The sequence below is a fragment of the Cheilinus undulatus genome, linkage group 20, assembly GCF_018320785.1.
Source record: "Cheilinus undulatus linkage group 20, ASM1832078v1, whole genome shotgun sequence".
Classification (NCBI taxonomy): Eukaryota; Metazoa; Chordata; class Actinopteri; order Labriformes; family Labridae; genus Cheilinus; species Cheilinus undulatus.
The window spans coordinates 14,881,615-14,898,474 of NC_054884.1; the positions used below are offsets into that span (position 1 = coordinate 14,881,615).

Here is a 16,860-nt window from a genome sequence, read left to right on the forward strand (position 1 = left end):
AACAGAAACTGTATTCTGTGCTTGCAAAACTAAAATAGAATAGGCCTGGGGAGCATAAAACAGCCTGATTTGATCAATGAAGACTTCACACAATGGAAATTTACATTGGTCTCAAGGTTTAATTAAGGACCAGCCTAAATGAATTAAAATTTAACTCTCTATGATGTTTACTTTTTCTGGACCTTTTTAGTTTTGCCCCTTAAGAAGTACCCCAAATTATTGGGAAAAAAAACTGTGAAACTATTAAAAACGGAATTAATGGAGCATTTTTGCTTAATAAAAACTAAACCAAACTAACAAACCACAAGTAAAAACTATTAACAACTAAATTAAAATTGAAAACAGAAGGTAAAAATTAGATAAACCTTCGTCTCAGGACCCTGCCTCTCATAGTCTACACAGCATGCATGACCTTATATAGATACCTGATCAAAATCATTCTCTGGGGCAGTATGTGACCACTTTCCACAAAGACAGTCACTAGGCAGGATTAAATATCATAAGATGTACAAATATAGTCACACAAACACAAGAAAAATCCCTCTCTGTTGATCTTTCCATTGCATTGCCATGTTCAAAGTCTTAAAATAAACATCCTAACTTAAACAAAGATTCTTTCAGATTCTTTGCTCTGTTTTGTGGAGATAGTCATCATTTATGTTAATGGTTCCCAAATGGTGTGCTGTGGTGCATTGTTGTGCCTTGAGGCAAGTCTGGGTATGCCATGGGAACTGTACAACCATATCGTATTACTGCAACTATACAGATTGAGATACTGCAGCATGTGTTTCTGGGGCATTTTGCATGAATATGATGATAGTGAGCCTTGAGATTTTGGCATCATCATCACCATCTAATGAACTGGATTTTCCGTCATAGACTACAACATTAGTAACATAAACTGCTACTAGCCGCTACCATTCTGATACTGTATCTCATTCATGTTTTGTACTGCTGACTTTTTATATACTTGATGATTCCCCGCTATCAGCTGTTGCCTAAGTACCTCCTGTAATGCCTAACTTCATCCCCAATCTCCAGTCCCTGAATTCCACTTCTGTTTCTGCAGCATTGCATGTGCATTGAACTATGAGTTCAAGCCTGTAAGATCACATGATAATGACTCCAGAGAGATTTACAATTGTGAGTCCATGCATTTTGCCATATTTTGAAGTTGACCAGATGGTTTTTGCGTCCTCCTTTCTGTTTGAGTTGATCTGTTTGATTGGATCGATGTGTTTTGGCAGCGACCTTTGCTGAAAATATTATATCGACTGAGCAGTGGCGCTTCTGGCAAGCGCTGGAGACTGACCAGTGGCCAGTTTCGCTGCTCACTTACTTCTTGTTTGAATTAAAGGCTATTTAGTAAAGGCTGAAAAGGTGTATTTACCAGAGGGAGAAAAGCTGTTAAAAGTTGTCTTCCTGGTTAATGTTGCCTGCCAGTGGCCAAGCATTCTAAGAATGTTCACAGGGTAAGCCAGGAAGCCCACTTTTAACAGCTTTTCTGCTTCACTATGTGAATTTTTTTCCATGAAAGAAAATCGTTGGTTGGTTGTTTAGTAAGTAGACATCACAGAGTGCATTGTTTTGTTTAAAAGTGTCCTCAGTTCAACAAAAAGTAAACATTGGGGGTGGGCATAGCTGAACACTGCTTCTCTCTTCGTCATCTTTTGTTCTTGTTTTGATTGAGCCACCTTTATATACTGTACATTTAAGCTTTCTGTAACCCTCTGAAAACATTTCTCACCTCACAGCATTGCAGTTTGAGTGTGCATATAGAAACACACAGCTAAGATTTTGTATTGCACATATAGAAGAAAAGCAAACACAAGTTTTAAAGACATTTTTCTGTTCTTGCAGGACTATCCCAACGCTCTGAGAGTGACAGTCAGAGGTCAAGCTACACTGAAGCTCATCACTGATAAACCAACTTTGAGGATGGACAGTCAGACCACCATGGTGCGTGCTGATGATAATATGATGATAATATGTAGAGTTTAATAATAATGATTTTCTAAACTGTGTGAATATTTTATGTAGTTTTCAGTCGAAATAGAGCCTGTGGAGGGGGTAGAGGTGCCATATGAGCTCCCACTGTGGATCATCATCTCTGCGATTGTAGCTGGAGTTCTACTACTGGGAATAATCATTCTGATACTCTGGAAGGTGAGACTGTCAATCATCACAGCACTGATCACACAGACTGCTCTGGATCTCTCCATGTGTATTCATTTATTGTTTTACCCACACCAACCTCCATATCGAACCATCTGCTAACCTTTGCCTCACCCCCCTTCCTCCATGCACCCTCGCAGTGTGGCTTCTTCCAGCGGGCCAGCAGGAGGGAGATGTATGAGGCCAAGGCCCAGAAGGCTGAGATGAAGATCCAGCCCTCTGAGACAGAGAGGCTGACCGATGACTACTGAGGCCCCCCCGCGGGTCCCCCTACAGCACACACCAGTAGGGCTTATGGGTAAAAGCACCCCTACTAATGAATTTATCTATTGATACTTTTAATTACAGTGCTCAGCTTGGGGTGTAAATCAGCCTGCTTACAACTTTGTTTTCTCTGCTTTGTCTACCTAACACTGCTTCTTCTCTATTCTCAGGCTAATAAAGTAATGTGTATTGCATTTCTGATCTTTCTGTACAGCTTTCTTTGTCTCTTTCTTCCTCAGCAAGGGTTTATCTTCAACCTAACTTGATTTTCCCAAGCCTGTGAATCCTAATTCTTCCTCTCCGTCCGTCATTAATCCCATCTTTCCTGCCTTTTTTAAGCATCTCTTCTCTAACGTCACCCCCCTCTTCTGTTGTTTTCTCTCTTTTCCTGCTAGCTTGGATTCTTCAAGCGAGCCATCTACTACCGGGTAATGCCAAAGCACCGCGGGGTGAGAATTTGCAAGGCTGAACGTTACCAGTTCAATCTGGGATTTCAGCCCGAAGAGCCACAGAAAAAGTATTGGATCACCAACTGGACAGAGATGCAGCGGTACTACTACTGAGGCCTTCACTCTGGACCGTTAACTGTCACGCTGGTTTGACGCGGGCCAAACACTCAGCTCAGTCAGGCCACATGGACTGCAGCACACGGACCAACTGTGGATATTTTATTTTTACTTTGGTAGATTTTCTTGACTTTTTCAGTGCAATATACTGAACATATTTCAGAGATTGTAATTTGTAAGTATTTCTTATGAATGCAGTGTTGTACAGTGAATCTAGGCTGCATTCAAGGTGACATTTTTGTGTCATGTTGCTGGCATTTAAGGTACCGAAATTTCTTTGTTTTACTCGGACTCCGTCTTCGTCTCTAATCAGAGGAGTGAGTCTGTTGTTAAACTCTGTCATTGTGTACCTCTTGCCTTTTCTGTCCCAAGGCATCAGTTAGTTTGTGGTCAGTGGTTAAAGGCTGTGTGAGGATTTTAGACCTACATCAGTCAGATTCAGACTACACTGAATATGACCAGCATCCATGGAAACACAAGTGTCTCTATGTTAACTTCCACACCATTTTTCAGCAAATATTACTACATCAACTAGCATCTTAAAGCTCCTGAGAAGAACTTTTAGTTATGCATGAATTTGGCATCTATTTTTTGTCCTGTAAATGTGTAAGTAGTTTTTTCAGACATAAAACTTAAAATGCTGTCTTTTACACATCAAGCACTATGACCTTTGCCTTGAAAAACGTAAACACAGCCTTTTCACTGAGGAAATAGAAATAGAAATCAGTCAACGCCCTAATGCTCTGGTTTGCTTTAGTAGGTTTCTAAAGAGGCGCAAGTTTGAGTTTGTCTGAAGCTTTAAATTTAGATGTTGGCGATGCTCAGAGCTGCTGGGAAATAAGCAGAAAAGGTACCAGGAAAAAGGCTACTCAATTTACATTGCATTTTAAAGTCCCCATGCATTAGAGGTACAATATGCAACTTTCAGTCCCACTCCGTCTCTCAGACCAAAACAAAGCTTCCCTACCTTTGAGGAAGGTGTGGCTGCACACCATACTCCTCTGACAGCCCCTCTTGCAGACATTCATGTGAGACCCATCTTTGACAGAACAGTAATAAACACCATAACTTTCTAAATAAACTGGGTTAGGGTAGAGGTTAGATACTAAAAGTTAAAGTTGAAAACCTGACCTGAAAAGCCTGAGTAAACGGTCTGCTACAGGAAAAAAGTTCATCTTTCATTAAACATTTTAATGCAGCTAATGTTACTCCGTTTGCTAACATATCTACACAGCTAATAGAGCTAACAGACCTAAGTAGCTAAAGCGAAGCTCAGAAAGCAGCTATGTAAACTACTTAGCTACATTATCTATGTAGCTACTTTTTATTACCTATGTTTGTTAAAGCTAACTTAGCTGCATTCGCTCATGTAGTAACATTAATTATGTAGCTAGCATAGCTTAGTAAGCTTTAGCTTTAGCTAATGGAGTTAAAGTAAGCCACTACTGGTATAACTACCTCTAAAACAGGTTGATACATAATTTGATCCCTGATTAGACCTCTGACCTTCTTCTCTTTGAAATGTTACTTACACATCATAAACTGGAGAATTGAATTCTTAGTGTTTATCATTTCAGAGTTAAACTCCCAAAGTGTAATTTTAACTCCACTCTGAGTTCAATGGCCATCAGTGTTGCCGTTATTTGACAGTGTTGATCCATTCAGTCTGAATTTAACTCTGTAGACAGTCAGTTGATCCAAGCCATGATGCAGGGTGTTTAGATGTGTTGTTGATGTGTCAATGATTAGAATTATAAAAACTTAAGATTTACAAACAAAGTGAAAAGAAATAACGCAATATTGTGTGAAATGTAAACTTGAAACAACACTGAGTGTTGAAAATTAGCAAGAGTTAAAATATAAACACTTTCCAAAGTGTAAATTTAACTCAGAACTTGTGAGAATTTTGTAAACTTGGAAAAAGTGTTATATTTAAAACTATTGGAGCTGAGTTAACACTGACAATTTTGTTGTGATAGTTTGTAATGTTTTCATTGTGGTTATTTTATGAATGTAACTGTTGTCATTATGTATGGATTAAGATTAATTTTACCCCCAAAATATATAAAACTGGAAATACACTGTTCCAGCAAATTAGGGCACTTCCATTCTGACAGAGATGGTATCTCACATTAACGGTCTGCGAGAGGGGGCATCAGAGATCTATGGTACGTCTATGGCCAGAACATCTTGCCTCCTTCAGTTCAGTACATTTACATGGACAGTTCAGTTGAGCTATGGTTGTGGCTTGATTTGAATATTTAACTATCCTTGATCTGGCAAACATGCACAGTCGGAGATTAATTTATCCATGCAAATAGCATAGCATAGCATCAGTTTGTAGAATCATCCAGACACATATCCGTCTCTGTTACAGTAGATGGCGCCATGCCACCTTTCAGAAAGCTATTATGGACCTGCTTCCTTGTTGACCTTGCTAATAGGTTAGCAACAAGCTGCAAGCAAGATAGCAAGCAATAAATTGTACATCAAACCTAAAAATGTTTTTCCTGCTCTGTAAATTTCTAGGCTGTAGTCAACCAAAGAAAAACTAAGATTACACAACGAAACCAAAAACTAACCTACTACATGTTGTCAGCCCTATAAATTCGAACATAATTTATGCTCCACTTTTGGCATAAATGCAATGCACACCATCCCTGTACCTGACAGGACTACCCATTGGTAGTTGACAGGACTTCTGTTATAGTTAGCATTCATGCTAATACACTGCTGGGTCAAAGCCAGCCAAAGCAATCTGTCTTCCCCCACATAGAGACAGGCTGGCAGTTGGACCGGAAGAGGTTCATGAAAAAAAAAAAACCTGAAACATGTTTGAACCTCTGAGCAAAACATAAAGCAGCTAAATGGAAGCAGTGTCCCATCAGTATGAACACAGAGCTGAGAATAACAAACCCAGATGGTTTGATAGGGTTTTATTAACATTAAAATGTTGCATATCATACCCTTTAAGTGAATAGCTTCTTGCCTTCATGTAGAATTATGGGAGAACACTTGATTCTTATTTATTACACTGTCTTTTTTATTTTAGTAAAGAAACCATCTGGATATATGTGTAAAAATATGACGTACAGGGAGTCATGACACTGGATAAGATAATACAGGATATGTCTAGAGACTGTACACTCTAGCATCAAAAGTGAATTTATAAATTGTACATACTGACATTTAAATTTGACTATTTGAATGGATTTTTATGCCATTGGCTTTTGTTTTAATGTGTTTTTGTACACTTGGATTTTTTCCAAGCCATCATGGCCTACTGAGATGGACCCGCAGCACTGAAAAAAAGACTGGACCAGGAGACAGTCTCTGATGGGACCATGTGTTGCTTTACCGCTGAGTTCTGTGTTACCCAAGAGTTCACAGCTTGATACTGCAGCTCCTGCAGAGGCTCTATAGACTCTGAGTAAAGAGGAAGGGGCTGAAACTGATGCACAAACCCTGTTTTCTGTGGTGGTGTTGTTCTTTATCACTGTGTCATTTCTATGTAATTAAACGGTTTTTAAGAAACTTTGATTTTTTACTACAATTATCTTCTTTGAAACACAAAAACAAAAGTATATTTAGTTTTTTTTATTGTAGAAATGCAGAGGGTCCAACAAAAAGAAACAAATCAAATATTCCAAAAATCTGACACAATTTACGACTTTACAAACATTCATTTACATCATTGCCTCCCTAAACATTCAAATATTGCAAATAAATTACAAAAGTGTAATAATCTTTTGCATAGGCAAAAATAATCTGACTCGGAGTGTATACAATAAATATACAAGACTAGATAAGGAGGCAGACCAAAACAAGAAGGGCAGATTTGATCAGATGTACTGTACAGTACACACAAACACTAATGTTCACATTGAGGTTGGCACTGTGTTAGCTACTGTTAGCCGTCACTCTACCGACTAGTCCTTCTGCTTGAGCTCCACCATGGAAAGGGACTTTTCAGGTTTTTTTGACTTCCTGTATTTGTAGGCCAAAAAGATGGTGGCCAACAAAAGGACGATGCCAATGGCTAGCAGGACCCACTGGCCGGCTACAGCAGCAGGGCTGTCCACGCTCATACCCAGGAAGTCCACTTTATCCGTCGTCACTGGTTCACCTGGGAAACAAATAAAGAACAACTGGATTATTATGTTATATATGACCCCTTCGAGGACACCAATGCTGATTATTTTACTACATTTCCCCATGATAAAGATATTAGGTTGTTTTCTTGAGCTCATTTATCTCAATATCTCGGAAGACAACACTAGCTTTCCTGTGATGAGTTGTTTTAGGGCTGTCTAATCGTCAAATTTTTAAAATTGGGATTATTCTTAATTTCCAAATTAATCGCCATTGATCTTTTTGTTAAATTTTGGATTTTGTTTATTTTAATTTTTTAATTTTATTTTGTTTTTACTATTATGAACTAAGTGAGACTTAGACTTCCTGTTTGGATACAGACATGTTTTTACTTTGAAAGATAATAAGGAGCGCCAATTGGATCAGAGATTATGAAATTAACCTACCCACAGAGAAAGAACTTGTTATGAACTGAAAAAGACATTTAGGTTATGGTATAAAAGTGATTTTTTTAAAGGTGCAGATGACTTTGACTTGTCCACTGAGCAATCTATGAGGTTTTTTTTTTTTTACTTAAACGAAAAAGAACGTCTGCATTAAGTGTGATTAATTAAGGTCCATGACTGTTGCATTTATTATTGTAACCACAATTAGGTACAAGCTTTATTGTCCCTTTCAACTTACCCTATTTAAGTCACTGCAGCGTCTGCCTGCAGCCAGAGTGATGTAAAATTAGTACAACACTGCACCTTAAAGTCTCATTTTGGTTTAAAAACTCACCGACAGCTCAGTGGACAAGTCAAAAAAATCTGGACCTTGTGTGATCAAACATTTGCCTTTTTACTGTTCCCTTATTTCCTTATTAATCCATAACAAGTTCCTTTTTTCTGTGGTTAAGTTCATGCATAATCTTTGACCTAAAGGTCCTAATTTTCTTTCAAAATCAAGGCCTGTATCCGGTTAACTGCCCTTGGTTTAAGATGGTACAAAGATCAAATATAAATCTGAAGCAGTTTTCATGCAAATAGCGCAAAAAAAAAAAAAGCCAAGACAATTACAAAAAATTGAATTGTTTCAAAATCGCCTTCAAAATCATACATCAAGACACAATGGTGTTCACTGTGATAAATTAATTATTGTTGACAGCTCTGGATACTGGCTTTCATGTGGAGTTTTTTACAAACTCCAAGCACTGTGGAGAGGCTTCAGGCCAGCCACTCTGCCATAAGCCCAGATTGGTGGAGGGCTGCAGTCATGGTTGTCCCTCTGGAACTTTGTCCCATCTCCACACAGGATCTCTGGAGCTCAGTCAGTGAGCATCGGGTCTTGGTCCCCTCTCTTATCCAGGCCCCCCTCCCTCTAATGCTCAGTTTGGCCAGTTGACCATCTCTTGGAAGAGTCCAAGTTGTGCCAAACTTTTTCCATTTGAGAATTATGGAGACCACTGTGCTCTTGAGAGTTTTAAGTGCTGCAGAACTGATTTTGTATCCTTCCCTAGATCTGTGCCTTGCAACACTCCTGCCTCTGAGCACTGCAGGCAGTTCCTTTGACCTCAAGGCTTGGTTCTTGCCCTGATCTGCAATGTAAGCTGTGAGGCCTTCTATAGAGAGGTGTGTCCTTTCCAAATCCTGTCCTATCAGTTTATTTTACCACAGGTGGACTCCAGTCATGGCATAGAAACATCTCAGCAATGATCCAAAGAAATGGGAGGAACCTGAGCTACATTTCAAGGTTTTTTTTTTTTTACAAAGGGTCTGAGTACTTCTGTCAGTTTTATATTTCAGTTTTTTGTTTTCACTTTGTCAACTCACTTTAAATTACTTTTGCTTTGTTTTGCTAGTAATTGTACCTGGTCAACACTTGTTTTTATATGAGGCGGTGTTTTCAATATGGTAACCGCTGAGAACTGGCTTCAAAACCCTGTTCAGGCTGACTTCACTTAAGCTTTATCCAATGTTTTTGCAGGCCATGGAGTACACTTGCTGAAGACCGTGGAAACTATTTAGCCTCACAAATCTTCACCTTCTTAAAAAGTGAAGCACCACTAATACTGCTCTATCTGGTGCTTTTATTGCTCAATAGTTGCTCAGGAAGGACTTGACAGGTCTGAAATTGCAGCTGGTGCAGCTTTGTAACTGGATAAAAATCAAGAATTTAAAGCTGTTTAAGTGTGACATGACTGTGAAACTCGTATATCTGTGTTGTTATAAAACACCATCTGATATGAATCAAAAAGGTGAAATGCAGGGTAATTTAATCCCTGCATGTTTAAGGCTTTCTCTTCTTTTCATTATTCCCATAGTTCTATATTTTTTTATTGCTCTGTGCAGCAGCAGCAGCTGAGCTCTCCGTTTCCCACTATCTCTTTTTCACCGTGTTGCAGAGGATCTCATCAATCTAATCTGTACGCATCGTTTCAGCACGAGCTCATCAGTAAAACAAGCAGAGCTGCAGATTGATTCAACTGTAAGCCTCAGCAGAGCAGAAAAACAACATGAATGTCTCTGTGTGAAGACATTGCAACCACCGTTTTTCCCTGGGAAGACGTTCAAAACACATTTGGCTCTTAGATTGGAAAACTCATTTGACACAAATCTCCTGCCTACATGTGTGTGCTTTTATTTGTGTATTTATGCAAGTATGAAAGTGTGCAGTTTCCCTGGACATACTTATGTTTCCAGGTTTCCAGTCGTATTCGGGCCACCCGCGAATGTCCCCGTTCTTACTGTTCACCTCCTCCAGCCATGTAATGAGAGGTTGGAAATACTCCATGAGCGGCTGGGCGGTCATCTTGGGCTCACCGGTGATCATGGCCATCGCCTCGGGCCAGGGTTTGCTGAAGCCGAGCTTCATCACATCACTGCGATTAAGAGAGCAGGTCAGAGAGGAAAGTCAGAGGAGACGAGAGTGTGCTGGAAAGAATTACATACACGGTCTGAAACACATTTTTTTACCAGCTGCTTACATCAGCAAACTCTAAACTCTTTTATATAGGCTGTAACATGTTGGCTTTATCAACTCTGCTCTACATGGAACAAAATATAGACCACATACATGTGTATTAGGCTAAAGCATGTGATCATGCTTTAGCCTAATACTAGTACAGAGCAATATGTATATTATTTTTACTTCTATCTCATAATTTATGATTTATAATCTTTTTCATGTTCAGCCTCAGCTTTTAGCTCCTAACCTTTATTTTAAATAGTTGACAAAGGTGATAAATTTCAATGAATTAATTTCAAATTTTTACACACACTACACACATTACTTCATTGTAAAAACACAAAGTGTTATTATTTTGAAAACTTACTGTTAAAAATGCACTACTGTTCCTAAATTCACCAGAAAAAAACAGACATCTTATCAAAAGATATTAAGTAGGAAAAAAAATCATAGATAGTTTGTAATGGCAAAAAAATGCTGATGCAGCATTAAACTGTACCTGGTTAAGTTCCTCATAATGAGATCTGTACCTTATGTATAAAAAGCAACTTAAAAAAATTATACCAGCATCACTGGTAGCTATTTTACTTACTAAAAGCAATCCAGGCCTTATTTTTGCTTCTATTATCTTGAAACAAGATGTTTATCTGGATTTGTGACTGTGGCTTTTCTTGAGGGAACAATATGAACAATTTTTGCACTGACTTTTTTTGCACTTTACTTACTAACATCCAATATTTCCAAGTTTTTAAAGCCAGAGAAATTTCTCATTTTTATAGTTGTAACAGTTTTTATCTTGCCATGACAGACGCGATGACATTTTTAATCATTATGGTGGAAAAGCTGATGTTACTGCTACAAAAGGAAGCTTTATTTGTCACTGGAAGCAGCTGTTCTGTTGCTGTATCTCATTCATATGATGGCTTGGAAGTCTCACATTAAAGCATATTGAAAATGCTCTGCAATAACAGGGAAGCATTTAGCATTTACCCATTTAGATCAGATGTAACGCTCATCTGCTTTTACCTTTAAGACCTGATTCATGAACAGTATGTTTTGGAGCACCTTTATATTTTTAAGATATGTGACCGACAAGCTTTAACATGATTCACTATAATACATGCCAGGAGACAGATTGGACCAGAAATATCTTGGTCAAAGCCTCCTGTAAACTTTCAAATCTTGTGCTGTTTTTCAGACACCCCTAAGGTTTTTAGAGATTGTCTTTAAAAATACCTTTTATGGCTTAAGTCTAAATGGATTAAAAAAAAAAAAAGATGGCTGCAAATGGTTACAACACAAACAGATGCAGCATGAATGCATGTTCAAAACACTTAGCATACAGGCACAACATGAATGCACAAACAGCTTCACAACTGATGTAGTCTGATGGACACTTTCCCCAGACAGACATGCTGTATAAATCCTGTGAAAATGTTTCTGATGGACAGTTTTTGTGGTCAGACTCAAAGAAAGAGTTGAGAGAGTAAGTTAACCATTATCTAAAGTTTAGTTTATGTACCACAAACAACATTTTGTGGCTTTCAAATATCATAATGTCCATCAGACAATCCCCACTGTGAAGCTATCTGTGTTCATGTTTTCTGGTAATGCCAAGTGTTTCGATATGCATTTATGCTGCGTCTGCTTGTGTTTATAATGTAGCTAATTGTAATCATCATATCTGTTAACATAAAGCGTCCTGAATATTCATAAGTGTGAGACACCCTGGCCAACGACATTCAGGTTTTGTGCTGTGAACTTGTGATGGACAAAGATTATTCTTGGCCATTGGCTGTGCTTTCTTTTGCATAAGCTCAGCTCATAATATAACTTCAACCCTCCACACCCCCCCATCCTCATAACAGTGTGTCCCCACCATACCATGTGGAGACATGCTGCTCAGCTCCGCCCACCTCCACTGCTGAGTTGTGTTTTAAATTCAGGAGTTTTAAAAGAAGCTACACTCCATAAGGTGCATATACTGGGCAGTAAATCACCTTTTCCATTTCATGGATGAATTTCACATATTAAGGGATAAAAGCTGTTAAAAGTGGCCTTTCTGGTCTATACTGAAGACAATCCCTGAATGCTTTGTGAGAAGCTTGTGGCATGAACCACGAAGCCTACTTTCAACAGCTTTTCTCCCTTCTTATGTGAAATTCAACCATAAAATGAAAAGAGAGGGCTTTATTGAAAAGGGTTCCCAAATTAAAAATAGTTTTAAGAAAAACAAGTAGGCATCATTGGTGGATGGAGCTCCGCACTACAATTTTTGGTATGGTTTTGATTGAGAGTCCCCTGTTGGTCAGATTTCCACACTGTGTGTCTGAGCGTGATTCAATGTTTTAGACCAGAAATAATACAAATGTACTAGCTCATGTTTGAGGTGTTTTTTATTTTTCAAGCTGGTTTCTTTTTTAAGGTGTTTTCTAAAATACCCAATCTTGATTCTACCTGAAAACTGTGAAAATTTTACTCAAACTGATTCCCCTGTTTGGAGCTATAATTGACATTTAATCTGTAAGTTTTGATATTCTTTAATTGCTTTGCTTTTTGTCTTTTATTGGCTTATTAAGTAGAGTCCATGTCACTGTAAATTAGATTCCCACTCCTAAGATCTCTCAAATTTAAATTAATATTGATGGCCTGTGAATAATATATGTATGAAATCTTTTTAAATGCATTAAGAGTGCTTTCAACTGTTGTAACTCCTTATGAGATATGGATGCCATATAAAGGATATTTTGCAGAAATATATTTGTTCTTGTAATAAGGTGTGCATACTCACCCTAGGAGCTTCCCTGCATCATGAGACTTGTAGATATCGCAGGTATGCAGAGGGCCTGTGTGTCCAGCAGCTTTGCACAGAGCTTTGTGGAACTGAAACTGGATGACGAAGCTCACAAAATACCTGATGGAGGATTTTGAACATGTTAGTTCAAGGCTGAGTCCACAGGGATTAGAAAAAAATAGCAACAAAATCCCTTTAACCTCCGTAATCATGACTGATAACTTTTTAGCTGTGTCAGCAAAAGCATGTTATGTCTGTTAAGTGTTTTTATCTTATCTATGACTGGGTAACTGTGAAGGCTGTTATCAGTATGCCTCTGCTTAATTATCAGTTGCTCTGTTTGTTCTGATGAATCAGGAAGATTTACCTCACGTAGGGCACGTTAGCAGGGATGTGGAACTTTGCACCAGGGTCAAAATCTTCCTCAGTGCGGGTTACAGGTGGGCACAGACCCTGGTACTTCATCCTGCAGAGCAAACAACATTATAATCTAGTAATTAAAAACTAATGCAAACATTTATCACAGTGAATAAGGTTATAAAACTCTAAGTATCATGTTATTGAGATAATAAACCTTATGGAGGAAGTCATAAAACTCCAAGTGAACTTTACCTGAGGTTCCACCATTCTTTGTTGTATTCAGTTGAGGGGATGCGTCCGTCAAACACCTTCCATCTCCACTGATCCATCAGGTAGCCAAAAGGCAGGAATGCAATTTTGTCAAGCGCCATGCTCATCAGGAAGTTGATATCGCTCTCTGGAGAAGGGGAAAGAAAATCCCGAGCTTAACAAACAGCATGTGTTTTTAGAGCTATACAGGACTCCTGGCCTTGGACCCTCACCATGATTGCTTTCTACTTTGTCCAGGAGGCCGATGCTCTTTAGATGCCCTGGCGTGGACACAGACAGGGCAAGTACATCCCCGATGGCCTCATGGAAGCCGGGGTTTGCTCCGTCACGGAAGGACACAGGCTGGTCTTTGTATTGCAGGAAGTACTGGACGTGTCCCATCTCGTGGTGCACCGTGATCAGGTCGTCCATCGTCACCACTGTGCACTGTTTGATCCTGGAGGTACACAGAGACATAATTCCTGTTCAGAACATATAATCCTCTCTTCCTGTTCTCTGTGCAAACAATATGTCTGAAAGTTAAAGCTCCTGTAAGGAACTTTCAGCTTGGTGTTCCCTGCTGACAAAGCTGTTGGTTTTATATCTTTACTGAACTTTTTAAATGCAAATAAAAGCGCTTTAAAATAACCATGTAAAAATAATCTGTGTTCCTCTCAATTGTCTCATTTGCTTTTGCAGCCCATAAAGAGGCATTGGTATTATTTTCAGCCCATTTCAATACCAGCTATGAACTTCAAATAGGAACTTAAAGTTATTGAATAGATGCTGTACATTTAAAACCTGTACAGAGCTACTGGCCGATGATCACAAAATAAAATTCTTCTTTCAGGATATAGCACAACCTTTTTTAAGGACAAAATAATCTATTTATTTTAACCATTTTATCTGAGGATGAGTATCAACATATCCTGATTGCTGGTCTCTGATATTTGCCACACTTGGACTGACCTGGCCTGTCCCCCAATTGAATATGGCCTGGCAGACTACAGGTCTTCACTAACCCCCTCTGAAGCTTTTAAACATCTAGGCGTTCTCCTCCTTGCGTTTAGTTACCTGCTGTGTCAGATTCATTTTCTCTTCAGGTGTATTGTTTATGATGTCTTTGCTATTTTGTAATAGACCAGTCACCTTTCTAGTTAGAACCATACATCCCCTTGCTTTCATCACGTCTATCAAGCCAGGTCACGTTCAGTTTACCACTGGACTCTGCAGACTCATCGCTGCATCAGTTAATATCATCATTTAACATAAAGAGTCCTCTCTGTTGCAACATGATCACCAAGTCATGCCAAGTTTGGCTAACTTATCAGCATTAAGAGGAAGGACAGCTAAGTTTCAGAGTTCTGCACAAACTAAGTAGAAAAATCTATATTACTATCCCATTTTCGGAAAAGGTGGGACACTGTAAAAGTTCTCTCACTCTTGGGCAACTTCCCTCCATTCAGCGCTGAAGTATGGTTGTCCCCCCTACCAAGTCCCCCACTTGCCTGGACTCAGACTGATCCAGGGCCAAACTGGCCCTGAGCATGGATACATCATTGTGTCATATTATGACAAACAGTTTCCAAGAAGCGCCATTTCACTGAGTCAGCAAAATGGAGAAATACACAAACATGACAGCAACTTTACTCATATTGTGGCTTATTTTGAGTAACGATCCACTACTGTTTTAAAATGACTGTCAAGAGCACCTGCATTAATCACACTGTGCTCAAGCCCACCTCTTTCAACAGTGCCAGGGCCAAGGAAACTCTGCTTGAGCACAGAGGACTGTGACTAGTCAATCAAACTGGATCTTGGGGCTCTAACACTCTTAGGCACAGTACAGTTTGCTCGTGTGAGCACATTCTTAATTAAAACAGAATGTGGTGCATTTCAAATAATTGAAACACCACATCTAATTGCAAAAATGATCAAAGGCAGCACAACAAATGTCGGAACTTAAATTGCCAATGTTTTTTTTTGGAAAATGAAGCTTAGCATTGGTTCATACAGGACACAGTAGTCATACACCTAGCCGTGATCAGCTGATGACCAGCTTATCCCGTTTATCGATTCCCATGGCTCACAGCCAATCACAGCTCTTTGTCTCAACACAGTGGTGCATTTGAATGTGACGCACTTCTCACTAATCCCTACTTGTATTAATTCTGATGCACCAAGCTGCTGCTGCTGCTGGCAAAGCTTAATCTCCTCCACCCCATCCTCCTCTTTTATAGCATAAAGCTTGTTGCACCCTCATGTTCAGATTCATGCTCCTTTATATTAATTGCATTTGAACTAATTTTATTGTATTCAATACACATTGTCATAAATGTATCTATGTATATCTGAGTTTCTAGCCATGCACTCCCTGCAAAATCAAAGCATACTGCTTGACTAACCCAGGGAGAATCTTGTGAGCAAAGCCTTCTTCACCAAGTAAAACTGTAGATCCATTTTGCAATAAAATGGTCAAATGTATGACAAGAGTGTTCCTGACTGAAGAAGGCATATGACCATTCTGATTCAATGCCAGATACATATTCCAAAATAGTTGAGGCAAGGTCATGTTTAAGGGTTTTTAGCATCACCTCTTTTTTAACTATTTGTGAGCATTTGTAAAGTTTGGAGGCCAGTTTTGTTAGATTTGAAAGGGTAATGTTTTACAATCTTGCTTGATGATGGGTTTAAGCAGTTCAATATGTAGAGTTCTGCTTTGTCTTTTCTGACCTTTCATGATGTAACCAATGTTTTGTGAGTGACCATTCAGGACTGCAGGCAGACCAGTTTTGTACTCCCGGACTTTTTAACTTGGTTGTCTTATTATGTACTGGAAATGGTGGAATCCCCTGTAGCTTTACAATTTTATGCTAACATTTTAACTGAATTTGTTCCTGTATCTTCCAGCACAGCATTTCACAGAGTGGGGAATCTCCCCCCATCCCCATTACAGAAAGACTCAACCTCTCTGGGATGATCTTACTCCCAATCATGTTACTGATCTGTTTCAAGTTACCCTCATTATCTGTGAAATGTTTCGCTAAGCATTTAACAACAATGTCAGTTCTTTGATGCCATTGTTCCAATTGTTTTTGAGGCAATAATTATCTAAAATCAAAAACATTCTCCGTTTCGATTTCAGCATTTGATACATTGTCTTTGTAGAATTTTCAGTAAAATTTGTGGTTATAGTGGTTTATAAAACATCAAATAATTTCATAAACATCCCAGGGTTGTACAAAAGAATAAAGTCTTTCAAATTTTGACCAGTTAATGTCTGATACTTTAGGATGCTGTGCTTATGTGCCCATATTATGGCTAGCAATATTAATTTTGTATCCAACCTTACTTATTTTCTCAACTGCCTTCGACTTTGGTCTCTTGGTCCAAACTTTTGAGTAGCTATTAAAC

General features: G+C 38.8%; 2 protein-coding genes across 3 annotated transcripts in view; one reads left to right on the plus strand and one right to left on the minus strand.

Annotated features, from left to right (window-relative positions):
• The window catches only part of itga3b (integrin, alpha 3b), a 54,954-nt gene extending 48,409 nt beyond the window's left edge, over positions 1–6,545 (plus strand). The window contains exons 23-26 of one of the 2 annotated variants that reach the window (XM_041815558.1): positions 1,861–1,959; positions 2,041–2,166; positions 2,316–2,473; positions 2,835–6,545. In XM_041815558.1, coding sequence (XP_041671492.1) covers positions 1,861–1,959; positions 2,041–2,166; positions 2,316–2,426 — 336 coding nt within the window. In that variant the 3' untranslated portion in view covers positions 2,427–2,473; positions 2,835–6,545. The remainder of the gene's footprint in view (positions 1–1,860; positions 1,960–2,040; positions 2,167–2,315; positions 2,474–2,834) is intronic. The other variant, XM_041815559.1, reaches the window with a different exon arrangement.
• Positions 6,546–6,605: 60 nt separating this feature from the next.
• ace (angiotensin I converting enzyme (peptidyl-dipeptidase A) 1) overlaps positions 6,606–16,860 on the minus strand; it is a 36,103-nt gene continuing 25,848 nt past the window's right edge. The window contains exons 20-25 of the mRNA XM_041815557.1: positions 13,680–13,903; positions 13,450–13,594; positions 13,205–13,303; positions 12,835–12,957; positions 9,767–9,957; positions 6,606–7,131 (exon numbers count right to left, since the gene is read on the minus strand). Of these exons, the coding sequence (XP_041671491.1) occupies positions 6,935–7,131; positions 9,767–9,957; positions 12,835–12,957; positions 13,205–13,303; positions 13,450–13,594; positions 13,680–13,903 (979 nt within the window). The 3' untranslated portion in view covers positions 6,606–6,934. The remainder of the gene's footprint in view (positions 7,132–9,766; positions 9,958–12,834; positions 12,958–13,204; positions 13,304–13,449; positions 13,595–13,679; positions 13,904–16,860) is intronic.